We start from the raw sequence: 17,365 nt of genomic DNA, 5'->3' as shown, positions 1-17,365 counted from the left end.
TAATATAAAGAAAATAGTTAAAAATTAATATAACAGATACACAGAAAATGTTTTTTTAACATTCTTTTTATTATATGCAATATCATGGCGTATATATTGTATATATGTAAATTGAATTTACACATTTTATACATTTACAAAATATCTGCTTCTCACACTGGGCACATTTGCATGTATATTTAATGGAAAATGTGAACAGTGTGCAGAATTAACATTCAACTGATAAATTGATTAAAAAAGCTAAGCTAAGCAAATTCGTTTTTACTTAAAACTTTTTTCATAGTCTTTTCTAAGGATGGTAATAATTCACAATAAGAATCTACACATTTTGTAGCACATTTCTCAAATTCGTCACCATATCTATCCACTTCTGTCTGTGTAGGATTTGGACCCACCTTGTCTTTTATATTATCATTGCACTCCATTATACATCTTTGCAAACGATTCTAAAATCAGAACATTTGTAACAATAAATATGTAGAAAATATACATACTTGCTTCAAGAGATAGTCACAGTTAAAGTTTAAGGACATACTATCTATATAACATTGAATTTATAAAATATACTGTCTTTTCATAACTATATTTCTTTGATATATCAATATTTGTGTTATATAGAGAGGTTATTGGCAGGATCTTGCAAATATAAATCATCAACAATTGTAACAATTAAAGACTTATATCTTGTAAATAACTAAATTGAATATGTTTATTTACCTGTACTCGATCAAACTCTCCTTGAACATATTGTTGCGCCTTGTGCAAAGAGGTACTGCAGTTCTCCACACAGTTATGTACTTTATGTATGGTGTATGTTTCATTTTCACAACAGGAAGCAGCGCATCTGTGCATATCTCTCTAAAATAAAATATAACAATGTCTTTATATATGAAATAGACATGAAAATCGTTAATTCATTAGTATTATTCTTTGTTTCCTTTTTCTTTTTTATTCAGAATCCTTATTTTTCAGTCAAGTTTGATAACTTAAAGTCCAACTTGGAAATACCTGCATTTTCCGTAAAATGGACTTATCAATTTCCTCGACTATTTTTGTCATGTGGTCCTCCACTCGTTTTCTTTGTTGTTCTACCATTTTTTTGTCTTATTTATTCCGTAAGAAATATCTGTGCTATACAAAAATATACTAATGTAAAATATTAAATTTAACCTAGATGATAAGACAAACGCATGTGCTACTCTTAGCCACCTATATTGGAAGAGATTAGACCATCTTTACACGACAATTTAGACCGGTATTCATGGTTCAGGGGCCGTATTTTTAGCGCGTTTTCGAACGTCCTTCTTATTTCAAGTTTCATTTTTCTCATAGAGTTTATAAAGAGGTCATCTTGAGAATTGGAAAGACGTAATCAACACTCGAATACGCGTCAAGAAAATATGATCATCTCAGGTTGACTCGAAGGTGCTTTGTAACCAATAAAATGCAGCAAATCTAAATTGTATCCACAAGAATTCCGAGTCTTCATATAGAACAAACCTTGAAATTTGCAATTGACATAAATCACCTTGCTTAATCAGTTGCTCTCCTCGTTCGTTCACGATTGGTCGTAGAGAAATGTGGAACGATGTCGTGTACGTATTGTTACTGTTAATCTCCGTGGCAATTGGGCCTCTCTATCGCGCAGTGCAAGGACCTCGTGAAAAACAATGGCTTGCGACTCTCCTCGGCTTCGCGTTAGTGATCTGTGTTTCAGGATGGTCAGTTTTCCATCCACTCATCACTGTTCTCGTCAACGCCATCATTATAACCAACTTATCATGGAAGTATGAATATATTTCTCCGAAATATGAATATATTAATTACAGTTGATGACAACGCAGTTTACGATCGTTAACTTTAGAACATTGTATGTCTAGTTAAGCGATAGTAAGCTGAAGATAAGGAAAAAATTATGGACAATTTATTTTGACATTTAATTGATATTTCAATGGAGAGAAACTTCAATAAAAATAATTCTGAAACACTGAAGATAATAAAGTATAAAATTTCAAATTGTCCAGGTTTTTCCAAAACCAGAATAATCACTGTAATTAATGTTTATTAAGATATATTAAAATATACATTAAAGTGTGCAAACATGATTTTTCAGAAAATGCCATCTAGTCAGCCTGTTTTTCTCCTTTTTCTACTTGCTGGTGATCTTTCGATTGAGTAATCTTTTTGGACTACCAAGTCCACCGACTCATACAAATCTTGTTGTAATGATACTTACATTGAAATTGCCTGGATTAGCATTTGAAATTAATAATGCAGCTACAGCCCCAAGTGATGATACTCAAGGGGCAAACTCAGAAGCGCTCAAGAACATCAGCTTCATGGATGTGATACATTACAGCTTTGGTTACATGGGTGTTCTAACAGGTAAGATTCTAAACCTGGACCAAGTTGTACGTTTCTGATATATCCTAATATTTACAGGTCCATATTACCGCTACAGAACATATTGGGATTCTTTGCACAAGCCTTTTTCCAAGCATGCTGACCCATGGCCACTGACATATTACAAGCTCAAGCAAATTGTAGCATTCATCGTGCTCTTCTTAGCAATGGATCATCTGTTCCCCAGTAATGTAATATTCCCTTGTATTTTTACATTATACAAAGAGATTATATACTGAAGCATATAACTTTATATAATCAAGCTATATAGAGAAGTTATTGACAGTCAAATAGGGAAGTAGAATAGTCATTTTAGTAATGCATCTTTTACACTTTCAGTATACGCAAATGCCGGAATTTGAAGAACACTCTTTGATGTATAGATTCTTTTATATGTATCCAACATTCGCCACCTTCCGACTGAGAATGTTTATTGGCATGGCTCTGTCTGAATGCGTCTGTCAGATGTCAGGAGTAGGAGCTTATCCGGTGTGCTGCCAGCCTGTATCCGGTCTAGGTCCGCGTGATTACAAAACAATCGAGAAATTGTAAGACAACTCATTTTCCGTGTTCATTCTTAGATCTGTTTTTTTTTTTCAAAGAATTTCCAGAACTGAGGTATACTGGTGCAGTGAGTTACAGTGAAACAAGTATACTTTGTTCCATTCTAATTTATTGCACCAGCATATGCCAGTTCAGGAAATTTTCTCGAAAAAGAACAGACTATTAATTTGTATAAAGGTCTTATTAGTTTTTATTCCTTCCTTAAGGCACATTTAACAAACCCCTTTACTCTCAGTTTAATAATCAAATTGATTGACACAATAGGCTGAGGAATTGTAGGACAATCAGAGTTGTCAAGTAGAAAAACATGGTTGTACGTACACTTTTATTGTTTTAAAAATTGCACAATAAAAAAGAAAACTTTCTTGCGCGATCATTCAGATATCTATACAAGAAATTTCATGATGATCACTCAAAAAAGTATACTATGGCATTGTCATATTGAATAAAATCATATTGAAATAATGAATTTAGAAATCACTTACTAGGTCAGTAAATGAAGAAAAACTGAAGGATCTGGAGCAAGACTTCGAGACTGTGCATAACATGAACGTGTGGGAAGTGGAGACTACTCCATTCGTTAGGCAAACAATGAAAATGTGGAACACGTGTATACAATATTGGATGGCCATATGTGTTTACAAGAGATTTCCCCATAAAGGGTTGAGAACTATGGTCACAATGCTTCTCTCCGCTCTATGGCATGGCTATGCAGCAGGTTACTATATTTGCATCTTGCAAATTGTGCTCTATTTACCTTTTGAGGATATCAGCACAAAGTTCTATAATCAGTGTGATCCAAATGGACTCGTAAGTAAATTTATAATTAAATTATATATAAACTAAGTTATAATTAGCTCAGTTATAATAAATAATTTTTTTTAATTTTGTGAATTTTCACGTGCAAAAATTTATATTTACATATAAGTTTAATTCATATCGCTTCGAGAAGAATTTGTCCTCTATTTGAAGATATTCTGTTTATCTCAAATAGCGTTTCATCATAAACAGTTCGTAATTAAAAATGTCGAATTATTGACCAATAAAGCGTCGTTTTTATTAAAAAATATACTGTGAATTTATAATTATTTGAAAACGGCTGATAAATCGGCAAAATTCTTTTCGGAGCGATATTCTCGGATGCAGTTTAAATATATGTGATAACAACGTTTTTGTAATTGAATATAGGGTAAAAAGGCTTGGGGATTGTTCCTATGGTGGGCGAAACTCACGTGCATGGCGTATCTTGGTGTGCCGTTTCAATTGCTACATCTTCAAGAAGTAATACACTTTTACAGAAGTTTGCATTTTTCCGGGCACATCTTAGGACTTTTATTGTATTTGTTTGTAAGAGTTTTAAAGATTTTCTTTTTGAAACGGCGTCTAAGCGAAGACGATAAGAGCAAGTAACTTCTTTTTGTTCTTCCTCGCGAAATTCTGTTGTTTTTAAAACAGGGATTCCTATTACTAACAATTTTACTTTTTTTTTAACTTATAATCATTACGTTCAAGTTTCACGATATTAATTTCTATATTAGGAGAACTATAGAAGAGTTTCACCTCCTGCGTCATAATATCACATAAGTCACATATAAGATAAAAAGGTTATAGTCTAAACCAAGTCACTATAGTTAAACTTTGTTTAAATGCAGTGACAAACCCAAGTCACGTAATGTGACGAACACGGGACTCACTCGTGCCGCATTTGAGAATATCGTGTGTAAAATATTGAAAGATAAAAGAGCCGAGTTTGGGAATTCCTGCTTCAAATCATTAAGAAATGCGTTGTAAAGACAAAAGAAACTTACAATCTTCCGCGTAGTTTTGATATAAGCGTATAATCAAAAAGTAGTAATTAGTCATTGTTAACATTTCTTTTTTACGTGGTATCGGTATATTGGGATATCTGGAGTATACCAAATATTTATATATATTACTAGTACAAATTTGAGTGCCACTTGTTAGTTGAATATTCTATATGCTCTCTAAAAAAAAAAGCTCCCAGACAACACGAGTGTTCCATTTTTTGTTGAGAAGTCTCTTAAACAACTTTACGGCATATTTTAGACATTCATGTTGTCTGACTGTGACTTTCTTACCCAAAGAGTGGGTCAAATATCGCCTGTATCTTAAGAATGTGTAAACGTAAACGAGGATACATTTATGGACGATAATCAAGAAGAGCAATAAAAGTATATTTGTTTACCTAACACCAGACTTTTTATTAATCTTTGCACATCTCCACAATTCATTGTCGTTTCGATACGATGAAATGTTTCATGTCACTTTTAAAATATCTCACATATAAATACTTACATAGCCCCGTAAGCAGATTCACATTTTTTAGACCTGAAAGAAAGACATGGTAAAATATTTGGAGAGAAAGCTTCATACAAAACACATCCCCTTCAAATCTCTTCGGTCGGTGTGACGCCGTCGCGAGCATTAAATCTTTCGCAGATACGTGATGTGTAGCGATTGCTCGGGACTGAGAAATAATGCAATAGCATCGTCATCTCATGTGTTAACTCAGTACATCAATTCCATTCGAACGCTTGAAAATTCCACCTACATGCATTTTAAACCTTTCTGAACTCAACTCTCCTAATATTATCGGTATTACTTGTAGCATTTGCTAATACACGCGATAAATCAAGAACATATGATTATTTATGATTAAAAAATGTGAGGGTAGTTCCGAAAATGTCCCTTCTCCGATTTTCATGAAATCGAGTGAAAATATTCTCAAATGAGCATAATGGAATTTTTAATGGGTGTAGTCAAAATAAATGAAATTTTAATGGAAAATTTAGTGAAATGTTTTTTAATCAAAATAATGTTTAAAAGAGAAATTTTTAATTTTACTTGATTAAATATCTTAATAAGATCAAATTTATTTGACCCATAAATTTTTTAAATTAATGAATTTACAATATAGAGTAAAAATGAAATATCTATAAACGTTAGCAAAGACTATTTTGTGAAACATCTAAAATCCTGCCGCATATATTCATTTGAGATATTTTTATTAAATTTCAAGAAAATCAAAGAGTGAACTGCGAAACAACCAATGATGTGAAAATGCAAAAGTTAACTAAAATATATATAAAGTATATGTATCATTTCACACTGTCCGCGGTGCTTTCGATATAAAACGGGAACTATAATTATACGGTTTCACGTGGATAATATATATCGCATATTAAGATTTAGATATTAAGATAGTGATTTTCATGTCATCCAAATCCTATTCTCCAATCCGTTGCTCCATTTAACGTTTTATCTTTAAAAATTACTTTGAAATAAAAAAATATTTTAACATTAAATCAAGATAACTTTAAATAATCAAAATAAATGAGACATTTTCTATAATAACCGTATTCAATATATATATGTATATGTTGTGTGTATGCATGTATGACGAGAATGAAATAAAAGATGGCTCATGAATGACACGCGACAAGCACTGTCGAAGGCAGCTCTATAGTGGAAAGATAATCTAACAATAAGCTAAGAATCAATTGAGGTAAAATTTTTTTAAGACACCAGTGACTCTAATTAAAATTTATAGTTGTACGACAGTGAAAATTAAGCAGCTTTTAACAAATCGCGTTGAGAAAAAGATACTTCGATAATATAATATTTCGTACTTAGTTCCTAAGAAATATGAAAGTTTCTTATATATTCAATTTCAAGAGAATATGGAGGTCTTATCTAAAATACTCGACCGATTAGCCAAACTTTCCTATATTTAGTAGATTCGCGTTTACCAAGATCTCATAAGCTAGACCAAAGGCTACTATCTGTAGAGCTGCCACTCTCAGGGCACAATGATGTGAGTGCTATGGTCTACTATAGTTTACCGTGTCGTGTGACTGCGTTTACCGATGCTCGATCGATGATTACGATGTTTTATGAATCAGGCACCTCTGTTCGCGAGGTCTGGTCTGGTGATGGCCTGTCGCGTGATGCTAGAACCCGATGTTGCGCTCCGGACGTCGTCCGAACAAGCCAGCAACAAAATCACATTTTGTTTTTATATAGCTTGCAGATGATCATTTGGCTTCTATTCCCTCTTTCAAATCTCTCACTCCCCCATTCTCTCTTTCTTTCTCTCTCTCCCTCTTGCTCGCACGTTCACTCTCTTTCGCCCTGACCTCTCGCAAACCCGCCTTCCACAAATCACCGGATCACCAGACCATCAGACCGGAACGGACCGGACCGCACCGCACCGCGCCGCATCGCACCGTACCGCACCGCACCATCAACAGCGCTCTCTCTCTCGCTACTGCGAACTGCTTACAGCCCCCTGCTACTCCGTATACTGCTTACTCTCAGCTACCCCATCATCTGCTACACGCGTCACGCCACTCCTTTCCACCGCCTGTGGCACCATAAAATCAGAACTTAGTCATCAGAGAATATACAAGTCGCATCCGTGTGTGAGAGGAGTAGTAATTTTCTTTACTTTATTTTGCAAAAGCTTTTTGCTTTTTGGGACTGTAGGTATAAGTGAAAATTAACCGATAGAAACACGAGGGATGTGTTGCAGTCAAAATGTCCAATATCAGCTAGATTGTCAAATATTATAGAACGCGAATATCCTCCAGAGACAGATATAATATTTGTAACAATTCGTGGTTTTGTCATTATTACCAAGTTTACATACGCCCTCTTTATCGAGAATTTCCTATTTTTATATGATATACCTATTTGATATAATAAGTAATTCTATTTATTCTAAATAAACACTATCATCGTGCAATATTTTAATAGCTGACGTTAGTGTGCAAATTGCTGTAAAAATAAAGTAAGTCATATACACATTTTGACTGTAACAGTTATATCAAATACACGCGATTGAATTCTCCGCGAGAGACTAATCCGATACCTCACAGTAAACCACCCCCGAATCCAAGGATCTACAAGCTTCGTGCCTCCTAGATTTCCAAAAGATGCAACAATCCCAAGAGCCAGCCGATCGCTAGCGATTATATATTTTCACATAATAGTACTATATATGTAATAATTAGAACAATATACAGATATATACTTTCGTTGAATATAAAATGTCGGAAACATTAGTGACGTTAAATCATCTCTCGCTTATACATTATTACGATTTTCGTAAAACACATATATGCCAAACACAGAATGCATTTCTTCTTATATATCACCTGAAAAAGCTGAGCCTAGTAAAAAAAACGCTGTTCATTTCAATTAAAACTTAATTACTTCGTAATTTATTAGTATATCTAAGGTAATTAAGAGTTTGCACGAACATTCCTCTCTCTAATAAAATAAAGAACTATATTGCGTAATTTGTTAGAGAAGATTTGTTTTCTGGTAATATATTTTTTGGCAAAAATATCAATCTCAGCAGATACACTTCAATAAAGTAATAATCAAGTCGACATTTCATATGCAACAATGTAACATGTATATATAAAAATTTTATATATATATATGTGCATATATAAAATTTTTATTTTATGTTATGTAATACTATATATATATATAATATGTATAGACGCAAAACCTAGAGGTGGATCGACCGTTACACATTAAAATCCACAAAGGAAAACAAGGGTACGTATACAGCTCTGTCTTCTGCAACTCACTGCGCTTTATTACAAATGAATCTACGGTGTGCGGACTTACATGAGCGATTGCCTATCAACGCAAACTTATCTCTAGAAATGTATTGTCGTGCGTGAGAAAAAACCTAAAACTTCGAATTTTCATTCTCAGGGAGGATAAAGGGCTTCCCTTCAACTCAATACACACATCTGGACACATTGTCGACAAACATTTTCGATTGACAAACTAAGAGAATGTTATTAAAATAATCTTCTTATATTGCTGTTAAGTGCGCAATATACTTGTATATCATATTACTCTTACACAGCGACTACTGTTTTATTCATTGTTGCTTCTTAACATCAAGATATGAAAGATTTTTAATTAGTAGTCTTATCGCGTTGCGGTTGAAAATAATCAATTTATCGAATAAAACATGATGACAAATTGGTTTGGATAAACCATAAACTAATTTTTTACTACACAGTACTCAATTCAAAACGCAAATATCAAATAGACTAATAATCTTTTGAAATGTTACTTGACTTCACACTATTTCTCTTCGCAAACTAAGATGCATTGAATCTATGAATTAGATAAAATGTGAATTTCAAAGATTATAATTCAAAGTTCTAATAACTTTAACAAAAAATATCTGTGTAATAGAGCTCCTAGTGCAGAGGCCCATATTGCTTATAATTTCTTACTTGTTTTCTACTTTTTATAAAATGTATACGTAGAATTTTCGAATAAATTTTCTTTGTGGTCAATGTTTGTCATCAATGTTTGCAAGTGTGTACCAAGTTTTATCAGCGTAGCAATGCGCGTCAGACAACTGATGTGTTTAGAAAATAGAAGAATAAAACATAGTGGGGAAATCTATTTATATACTTTCATCTCGTAATATTTTCTAATCGATGAAAAATATATGTGAATGGTACATGTCACTTTGACGATCTCATTAATACACAAATATCGTCATAATTATCAACAAGAATTGCATACATGAAATGCGATCTAAAGATAGATCATATAGAACAAGATTTTAAAGAATTCATCTCAATTGTAAGACAGAAACAACATTAATTCAATTGTTGCACAACAGAAATGTTATTAACGCGAATTAAGGGAAGCACGCAGGAAAAGAATATATGTGTTATTGAGAAACTAATCGGCCTCCGAAACAGGAGGAAGACGCGTAATATTAATTCAAATATATGTATGTATATAATATGTATGTATGTATTTAAATGATATAGAAGAACGTGAAGAAGCGTGCGACAGTGTTGCTATAGAGTGTGATGGAATACCTTTTTCAATCTCAACATAGATTGTTCGGCATTCTCGTTGGACGCTCACGCACTCTCATTCTTATCCTGTTACACACTCTGTCGACAATTTCAGTCCCTGAAATTATACGGTAAAATCGATCGGCTGTAATAAACTGTCCAAGTTAATCGCTTATCACGTAGAAAACAAAAGGATTAATTGCTACATGGATGCTATACATGTGTATGCTTCTGATGCAATTATTTATTTTAATTATGTTTCATATGTACAGCATAAAATTAATTGTAAGAGAAGTCGAATTTTCGCTGTGTTGTATACGTTGTACATTAACGAATCCGCGAGATTACCGCTTTACTTATTCAATACGCGTTTTCACCAATCGTATAGAGATTTTTTGAAGCCAGAGTTATTAAAACTTTGAGTACAGATCTTTAAAAACTGCGATATTACGAATTTATGGGGAAAGAACACTCGATAACTCGCAGAATTTGCCTTTTACAATAATTAAAATTAAAGTTTTTTTACCTTGACTTGGAACGGCTGTCTTTTTGCCTGTCCTGAGATTTGCTGCGAGAGCGTGACTTTCCACGCGAGCTCTTGCTATCAGAACGAGAGCGACTACGGCTGCGACTGTACGAGCGCCTACGATCTCTATCACGACTACGCGACCTACTACGAGATCGTGATCGAGAGCGACGTCGATCTCTGCTTCTGCTTCGTGATCTGTAAACATGTACAAGAACGTCTGAAATATTACTATTTTTTCTTATACTGATACAGTGTTGACGAATGGATGCTGCAACATTCAAGCCAGATAGATTTGATCAAACTGAGCGAGTCCTCTGCTACTTTCCAAACGCAAATGTGCGAGTTATTAACACGTTCAATGCCGCGTAGGCCGTCAGTGGAGATGCCGCAGACGAGCTGTATTGATGGCGTTTACCATCCGTGGATACCTCACTCACCATTCAAATACCATTCGAATACCAGCTCACAGGTAGAAAGAGGTGAAGTAATGGCTGTGTTCAGCAGAGAAAGCTGCTTTGCAACTGTTGTAAAATTTGTGAAACTGATTGGTATGCGTTCTTAGATTTAGCTAGGATTAATTAATAATTTCTTTAGTTATTAATTTATTAATTCTAACATAATTTGAAAAAGACCTGTAAGATTCAAATTTATTAATTTTCTCTCTTTTCTCTTAAGACCATTAACAAAATACATTTAATTTTTTAATGGTTTTTAATTCATAACAAACATTTTCATGATTACTTGAAAAATAGCTATTTTGCTTAATTTAACTCAATTTACCTGTTTCTAAACACTGTAATATTAAGTCATTAACACTAACTCATTATAGAGTGAAACAATAAACTCATTGTAGAGTTAAGCAATTATTTGCTTTGTCTATCTTTACTAATTAACTAATCTTAAGCTATGCTAACTAAAACCATAACTAGTAACTAGTAACTACAGCAAAGGAAAATGAAATATAGAGATTGCGAAATATACCTTCCGCGCCGACGACTTCCACGACTTCGATGCGGCGACGTAGGACGACCATAACGTGCCATTTGAACTCTCAGTTCCCTCCCATCTAACAGTCTTCCATCCATAGCATCCAATGCATCTTCAGCATCGCGCTTGTCGTAAAATCTGTGAATGGAATATAAAGACTAAATTACTTGATCTGTATATAACAATATCTCTAGAATTGAAATTATCAATTGCTTGCGACACATGCTGTACTTTTTCCTGAATCAATTATTCATCTTGTTTCACATATATAAGATAGAATGAGAAATTTAGAACACGTAATGGAAATTGCAAAAAAAATGTTCCTAAGAGGAACGAAGAAATGGCGATAAAAAGTGTGTTTCTGAGAAACGGAAAAATGACGCACAAGCATGGCAATACGTAGTGCGCTCCAGATTGTCATGACGTCAGCGTCATCGGCGTATACGCGCAAGGGTTTGTCTCAGGCGAGTCGATGACGAGCAAGATGACGAGAAATATTGACGCTTACCTGACAAACGCGAAGCCACGACTCTCGCGCGTAAAGCGATCCCGGGGGATGTAAATGTCGCCGACCTCGCCGCATCTCTCGAACACCCGCCTCAAATCTTCCGGCGTCGTTCGATACGTTAGATTGTCGACTTTCAGAGAAACCATACCGTCGATGCGAGGCGGTGGCCTGCCGTAGCTCATGGCGCCTCGTTATTCTCGTCGTGAAAAGCAGAAAGTACGGAACTCCGTGACGAATTGCAAGGTAATCACGCAAACTACACGTAAGCCGGAGCAAAGCGGGAAAGAGAAGATGGCGAATGGAAATTGCGTTAATGGCGGACGCCCGACTACACAGACTACATGGCGACATGAAGAGCCGCGTACTACGTACCGGTTGAATTAGTCAAACGAAAGTTTAAATTGATCAATCATCGACTCTCTGACCCATTATGCCACGTATATGCGTATCTATGTATATAAATTACGTATATAAATTGCAAAATTCGTAGTATATGATACTTCTGTAATCATTCAAAATCAAGAAAACCAGTTGATGCAGGAAATTTCATCATTGCAAGTTACTACACATTCGTTTAAAACAGAAGGTCGATTGTGTATCTTAAAACGGAGTGAAAATGACAAAAGTGAGCAAATTTACTAGAATATTTGTAACTTCATTGGTCAATGCCTAGTGCATTTACTCACTTTTGTAATTTTTACTCCATTTCGAGATATACAATCGATCCCCAGGAGTCGATTGTGGCTGTGTTCCGAAATTTACTGCCAGTACTGAAAATCTATAGTTCATGTTACGTATACTATAGAATTTCAGCACTGGCAATGAATTTCGGAACGCAGCCTGTCTTAAAACGGAATGAAAATGACAAAAGTGAACAAATTCACTAGAATATTTGAAACTAGGGCGGAAACGTGAAAAATGGAAAGATTCACTCGAAGTTACGTGATCGCTGCCCTGCTTCGAGATACACGGTGTTTACGATATTTCAAGTTGGAGTTAGTACGAGTTAGTTTCACTAGGGCCGAGAAATATGATAAGCACAAGCATCTAGTATTTTCATGATTTATGACAACTCAATGTTGCCCGATAAATCGAATAGGCTGCGTTCGAAAACGTTACTCGAGTACTCTCCCTCTTTTTTTATCTCACTCTTGTATTTCGCTCACTCCAACGGCTATTGTCTAGTAGTGTGCACACAGTGTGTGTTTCCGAACGCAGCATAGAGTAGAGTTAGGGTAGTATAGCGTATAGTATATATATAATAATTAACAGTGGCCTGGTTTACATCGTGCACTTGATACGCGTACTAAATAGTAATTTTCTATTAGATAATCTTAATATCGACGATATATATATAAACAACGGTATAATTAAGCTGATATAGGTGTGTTCAAAAAGTAAGGTGACTTTATATTTTTATGAAAAAATATTTATTTATTCATCAATATTCAGGTTGTCCCTTTCAAAGTAATCCCCCTCAGATATAATACACTTGTGCCAACGCTTTTTCCAATCCTCGAAGCACTTCTGATAAGCACTTTTTGGTATAGCCTTGAGCTCTTCCAACGCCCTTATAGAAATATCATACTAAGAATCATTGATAATTACTTATTATATAGTATTTTTAATACTGAAAATAAGTAATTATCAATGATTCTTAGTATGATATTTCTATAAGGACGATACAGTCTTTATCTCCTCAATCGTTGCAAATCTCCGTCCTTTCATAGGTCTCTTCAGTTCTGGGAACAGGAAAAAGTCGCAGGGGGCCAAATCCGGTGAATATGGTGGCTGAGACATGATTGTGGTGTTGTTTTTGGCCAAAAAATCTCTCACAAGCAACGATGAGTGAGCAGGTGCATTATCGTGATGCAAAAGCCATGAATTGTTTTTTCACAATTCCGGACGTTTTTTTCGTATTGCTTCTTGCAAACGGCGCATAACTTCAAGGTAATACTCCTTATTGACCGTACGACCTTGTGGTAAGATGCACTACGCCACGGTAATCAAAGAAAACAGTGAGCAAAACCTTGACATTTGATCGAACTTGGCGTGCTTTTTTCCGTCTTGGCTCTCCTGGGTTCTTCCATTGGAACGATTGGGTTTTGGTTTCGACGTCATAACCATATACTCATGATTCGTCACCAGTTATGACCCTTTGGAGCAAATCAGGATCATCATTGACGTCATTCAACAGCTCCTGAGCGATGCTCATGCGACGGTTCTTCTGGTCAAAATTAAGCAGTTTCGGAACAAACTTCGCTGACACACGTCTCACGCCCAAAACATCCGAAAAAATTGCATGGCACGAGCCAACCGATATGCCAACATCCTTAGCAACTTCTCTAATAGTGATTCGATGATTTTCCAAAACAATTTTCTTCACTGCTTCAACGTTTTCATCCGTTGTTGACGTGCTGGGACGTCCAGAGCGAGGTTCGTCATTGGCCGCGTTCAGTAGAACAAGTGATCAGTAAGCGCTCAGTGAGCTCTTGCATCTGATTGGAGTATAGTTGGAGATCTAAAAGAATATGCCAAATCATATACAAGAGCTCCTTGAGCGCTTACTGATCACTTGTTCTACTGAACGCGGCCATTGGTATCTTCTCGGCCATCTTGGAAGAGCTTGTACCACTTATAAACATTTTTTTTACTCAGAGCAGACTCACCGTATGCCACCGTCAACATTTCAAGTGTTTTGGAGCACTTAATTCCATTTTTTACACAAAATTTGATGCAAATTCTTTGATCCATTTTTTTTGATAGCAGAAAATCGCCGAGCACACCAAACACGTCTAACCTTTGTATCTGTCAAAAACAAACTAAATATGCTATATAGTTCCTTCCTTCCTTCCTTCAATATTTGGCTAGAGGCGCATCCACGACTCATGCCCCAACGCCATTACTCAGCAGGTGTTGCCATCGTATGTTATGCAATATAGTTGAAACTGTAAACATATGTTCGGGACATGTGTACCAACACAACAAAACAAAAAAAATCGAAAATCGAATGTACGTTGCACGCGAAATTTGAAAAGTCACCTTACTTTTTGAACACACCGCCCATTTCAAAAAATTCCCTAGCTTAATCAGATTTTAGTAAAAGCTGTCTCACTCTTATAGAAATATCATACTAAGAATCATTGATAATTACTTATTTTCAGTATTAAAAATATTAGATAATAAGTAATTATCAATGATTCTTAGTATGATATTTCTATAAGGGCAGCAGTAATCGGATTAGCTTCATAGCGACGTGAGGTGATACTTTGTCCTCAAGAGAAATAAAAAGATAAAAGTCGGTAGGTACATAATTATTATTCTAATGATTAGCGCTTATCATTTTTCTTATATATCAATATATGAATAAATGATCTGTAACACTTTTACTGATATTAAATTAATGAAAAGAAGTATTAGTAATCTCATGTGTAGCAAACATTAACCTATAATAATATTGGATTTATGTTATAATTTCGTACATAACAAAATAAGAACAGTATAAAATCTGTCAAATTAACATTTTAAACATACTAATTTTAAAATATATTAAGAACATTTATGCATTTATATATAGATACATATAAATATGTGTGCTTGTATATGTGTATGTTCATATGTGTAATCTATAATTATTTACAAACTTATATTTTTATATAAAAAGAATATTTATATTTTTACAATCTATAAAAAATCGACGCGGTGACATCATACCAAGGGACCCTACAAATGTCTCTAATCACACGGTGCTGTGATTGGCTGTGTCCAAATGCACCGCTCCATACTATAAGCAAGCTTGAAATTCAGTGTGTTTTTCGCCGAAGTGTAAACAACTTTTTTCTTCATAGTGTTAAACATGTCGAGTTTCGTGCCAAAAAAAGAGTATTAGCGCGGAATTTTACTGCACTACTTTGTTAAAAAAAAATCTGCAACTGAAACACACAGAATTCTTGTTGAGACTTACGGCGACCATGCTCTGTCGGAAACAACATTGGTTTAGACGCTTCAAAAATAATGATTTTGATGTTGAAGATAAAGAACGCTCTGGTGCACCGAAAAAGTTTGAAAACGAAGAATTGGAGGCATTACTTCATGAAAACTCATGTCAAACGCTAACTGAACTTGCAGAATCATTAGGAGTTGATCACACAACAGTTTCGAAACGTTTGAAAGTATTAGAAATGATTCAAAAGCAAGGACATTGGATGCCATATGAGTTGAAGTCAAGGACGTCGAACGGCATCTTTTCACGTGTGAATAGCGGGTGTATATCAGTTGGACACGGGGCAATTGGACACGGTCCAATCACAAGTCGCTGTTCCAAGGGACCCTACAAATGTCTCTAATCACACGGTGCTGTGATTGGCTGTGTCCAAGTGCACAGTGTCCAAGTGCACCGCTCCCGTGAACAGCTGCTTCAACGGCAGAAAAGGAAAGGTTTTTTGCATCATATCATGACTGGCGATGAAAAATGGATACACTACGATAACCCTAAGCGTAGAAGATCGTGGAGTAAGCCCGGCCATGCATCAACATCGTCGGCAAGGCTGAATATCCATGATTCGAAACTTCTGCTCTGCATTTGGTGGGATCAGCTGGATGTAGTTTATTATGAGCTGCTCAAACCGAACAAAACCATTACAGGAGATCGCTTTTGATTACAATTGATGCGTTTGAGCGGAGCATTGAAGGAAAAACGGCTGCTATATGAGCAGAGACACGACAAAGTGATTTTGCAACATGACAACGCTCGGCCACATGTGGCACAACCGGTGAAAACGTACTTGGAAACGTTTAAATGGGAAGTCCTACCCCACCCGCCGTATTTACCAGACATTGCCCCTTCCGATTATCACTTGTTCCGATCGATGGCACATGGCCTGGCTGAGCAGCACTTCCATTCTTATGAAGATGCAAAAAAAGAGTCGACTCATAAATAGCCTCAAAAGACGTGTCGTTTTTCCGACGTGGAATTCAAATGCTGCCAGAAAGATGGGAAAAAGTAGTGGCTAGCGATAGACAATACTTTCAGTGACCCTGTTTTTTACGACTTTTTTTAAATAAAGCATTAATTTTCACGAAAAATCAGCGAGAACTTATTCAAGGTCTTAAAAAAAAAAATAAAAAAAAAATATATATATATATATATATATATATATATATATATATATGCTGTGGCAGCGCCTCTAGCCAAATATTGAAGGAAGGATGGAGTATGAGGCGCAAAATCTTAAGCTCAGGTAGAAAGAGACGATAGGTACAGTGGGGAGCGTCCCGATTGACCACGGTACGATTGGACACAACCAACCGATGAAAAGAATTATCTAGTGAATTACTAGGTCGAACCAATCATTACAATCTGTGTCCAATCGTATCGTGGTCAATCGGGTCCCACCCGGTACAGTGTATCTTTCTTTCTCATTCTTTCCTAGATACAGTGAGAAAGCTACACCTCACACAGCAGAGGTGTCCAAAATATATCATAGGGATATCCTAAAGATATAT

The 17,365-nt window shown here is 35.4% G+C and overlaps 3 protein-coding genes across 7 annotated transcripts; 1 reads left to right on the top strand and 2 right to left on the bottom strand.

Annotated features, from left to right (window-relative positions):
- Positions 1–48: 48 nt before the first annotated feature.
- Positions 49–1,676, bottom strand: LOC116849803 (protein FAM136A-like). 4 transcript variants are annotated; one of them, XM_032827352.1, is made up of 4 exons: positions 1,529–1,676; positions 1,009–1,131; positions 718–858; positions 49–446 (listed from the first exon to the last, which is right to left on the bottom strand). In XM_032827352.1, exons 2-4 carry the CDS (start codon positions 1,093–1,095, stop codon positions 246–248), a joined length of 429 nt encoding a protein of 142 aa, XP_032683243.1. In that variant the 5' UTR covers positions 1,096–1,131; positions 1,529–1,676; the 3' UTR covers positions 49–245. The 4 variants fall into 4 exon arrangements, with proteins under 4 accessions (XP_032683243.1, XP_032683245.1, XP_032683244.1 ...); XM_032827354.1 differs by having other exon boundaries at positions 1,009–1,126; positions 1,529–1,668; XM_032827353.1 differs by having other exon boundaries at positions 1,501–1,646.
- Positions 1,579–5,177, top strand: LOC116849801 (lysophospholipid acyltransferase 7). Its single transcript, XM_032827349.1, has 6 exons — positions 1,579–1,787; positions 2,114–2,385; positions 2,443–2,594; positions 2,743–2,951; positions 3,456–3,777; positions 4,156–5,177. The coding sequence occupies exons 1-6, from the start codon at positions 1,579–1,581 to the stop codon at positions 4,375–4,377; spliced, it is 1,386 nt and encodes a 461-aa protein (XP_032683240.1). The 3' UTR covers positions 4,378–5,177.
- Positions 5,142–12,218, bottom strand: LOC116849802 (serine/arginine-rich splicing factor 2). 2 transcript variants are annotated; one of them, XR_004379204.1, is made up of 5 exons: positions 11,861–12,218; positions 11,347–11,490; positions 10,363–10,560; positions 9,858–9,954; positions 5,142–7,351 (listed from the first exon to the last, which is right to left on the bottom strand). XR_004379204.1 is itself a non-coding variant. In XM_032827350.1 (4 exons), exons 1-4 carry the CDS (start codon positions 12,040–12,042, stop codon positions 9,948–9,950), a joined length of 531 nt encoding a protein of 176 aa, XP_032683241.1. In that variant the 5' UTR covers positions 12,043–12,218; the 3' UTR covers positions 8,574–9,947. The 2 variants fall into 2 exon arrangements, 1 of the variants encoding a protein (XP_032683241.1); XM_032827350.1 differs by lacking the exon at positions 5,142–7,351 and having other exon boundaries at positions 8,574–9,954.
- Positions 12,219–17,365: the final 5,147 nt, after the last annotated feature.

This window comes from Odontomachus brunneus, unplaced genomic scaffold (genome assembly GCF_010583005.1).
Source record: "Odontomachus brunneus isolate Ranch 3 - 2012 unplaced genomic scaffold, Obru_v1 Obru_scaffold_126, whole genome shotgun sequence".
In the NCBI taxonomy this organism is placed as follows: domain Eukaryota; kingdom Metazoa; phylum Arthropoda; class Insecta; order Hymenoptera; family Formicidae; genus Odontomachus; species Odontomachus brunneus.
This window is presented reverse-complemented; position numbering and strand designations above follow the sequence as displayed.

Excerpts from the sequence above, each read along its gene's own strand:
- LOC116849803 (XM_032827352.1), bottom strand. The coding sequence starts at position 1,095 with ATGGTAGAACAACAAAGAAAACGAGTGGAGGACCACATGACAAAAATA. Across the intron at positions 859-1,008 it reads CCATTTTACGGAAAATGCAG|AGAGATATGCACAGATGCGC; the intron begins GTATTTCCAAGT and ends ATTTTATTTTAG. Across the intron at positions 447-717 it reads GAGAGTTTGATCGAGTACAG|AATCGTTTGCAAAGATGTAT; the intron begins GTAAATAAACAT and ends TTCTGATTTTAG.
- LOC116849801 (XM_032827349.1), top strand. The coding sequence starts at position 1,579 with ATGTGGAACGATGTCGTGTACGTATTGTTACTGTTAATCTCCGTGGCA. Across the intron at positions 2,386-2,442 it reads TTACATGGGTGTTCTAACAG|GTCCATATTACCGCTACAGA; the intron begins GTAAGATTCTAA and ends TAATATTTACAG. Across the intron at positions 3,778-4,155 it reads AGTGTGATCCAAATGGACTC|GGTAAAAAGGCTTGGGGATT; the intron begins GTAAGTAAATTT and ends AATTGAATATAG.
- LOC116849802 (XM_032827350.1), bottom strand. The coding sequence starts at position 12,042 with ATGAGCTACGGCAGGCCACCGCCTCGCATCGACGGTATGGTTTCTCTG. Across the intron at positions 11,491-11,860 it reads CGTGGCTTCGCGTTTGTCAG|ATTTTACGACAAGCGCGATG; the intron begins GTAAGCGTCAAT and ends TTCCATTCACAG. Across the intron at positions 10,561-11,346 it reads GGAAGTCGTCGGCGCGGAAG|ATCACGAAGCAGAAGCAGAG; the intron begins GTATATTTCGCA and ends ACATGTTTACAG.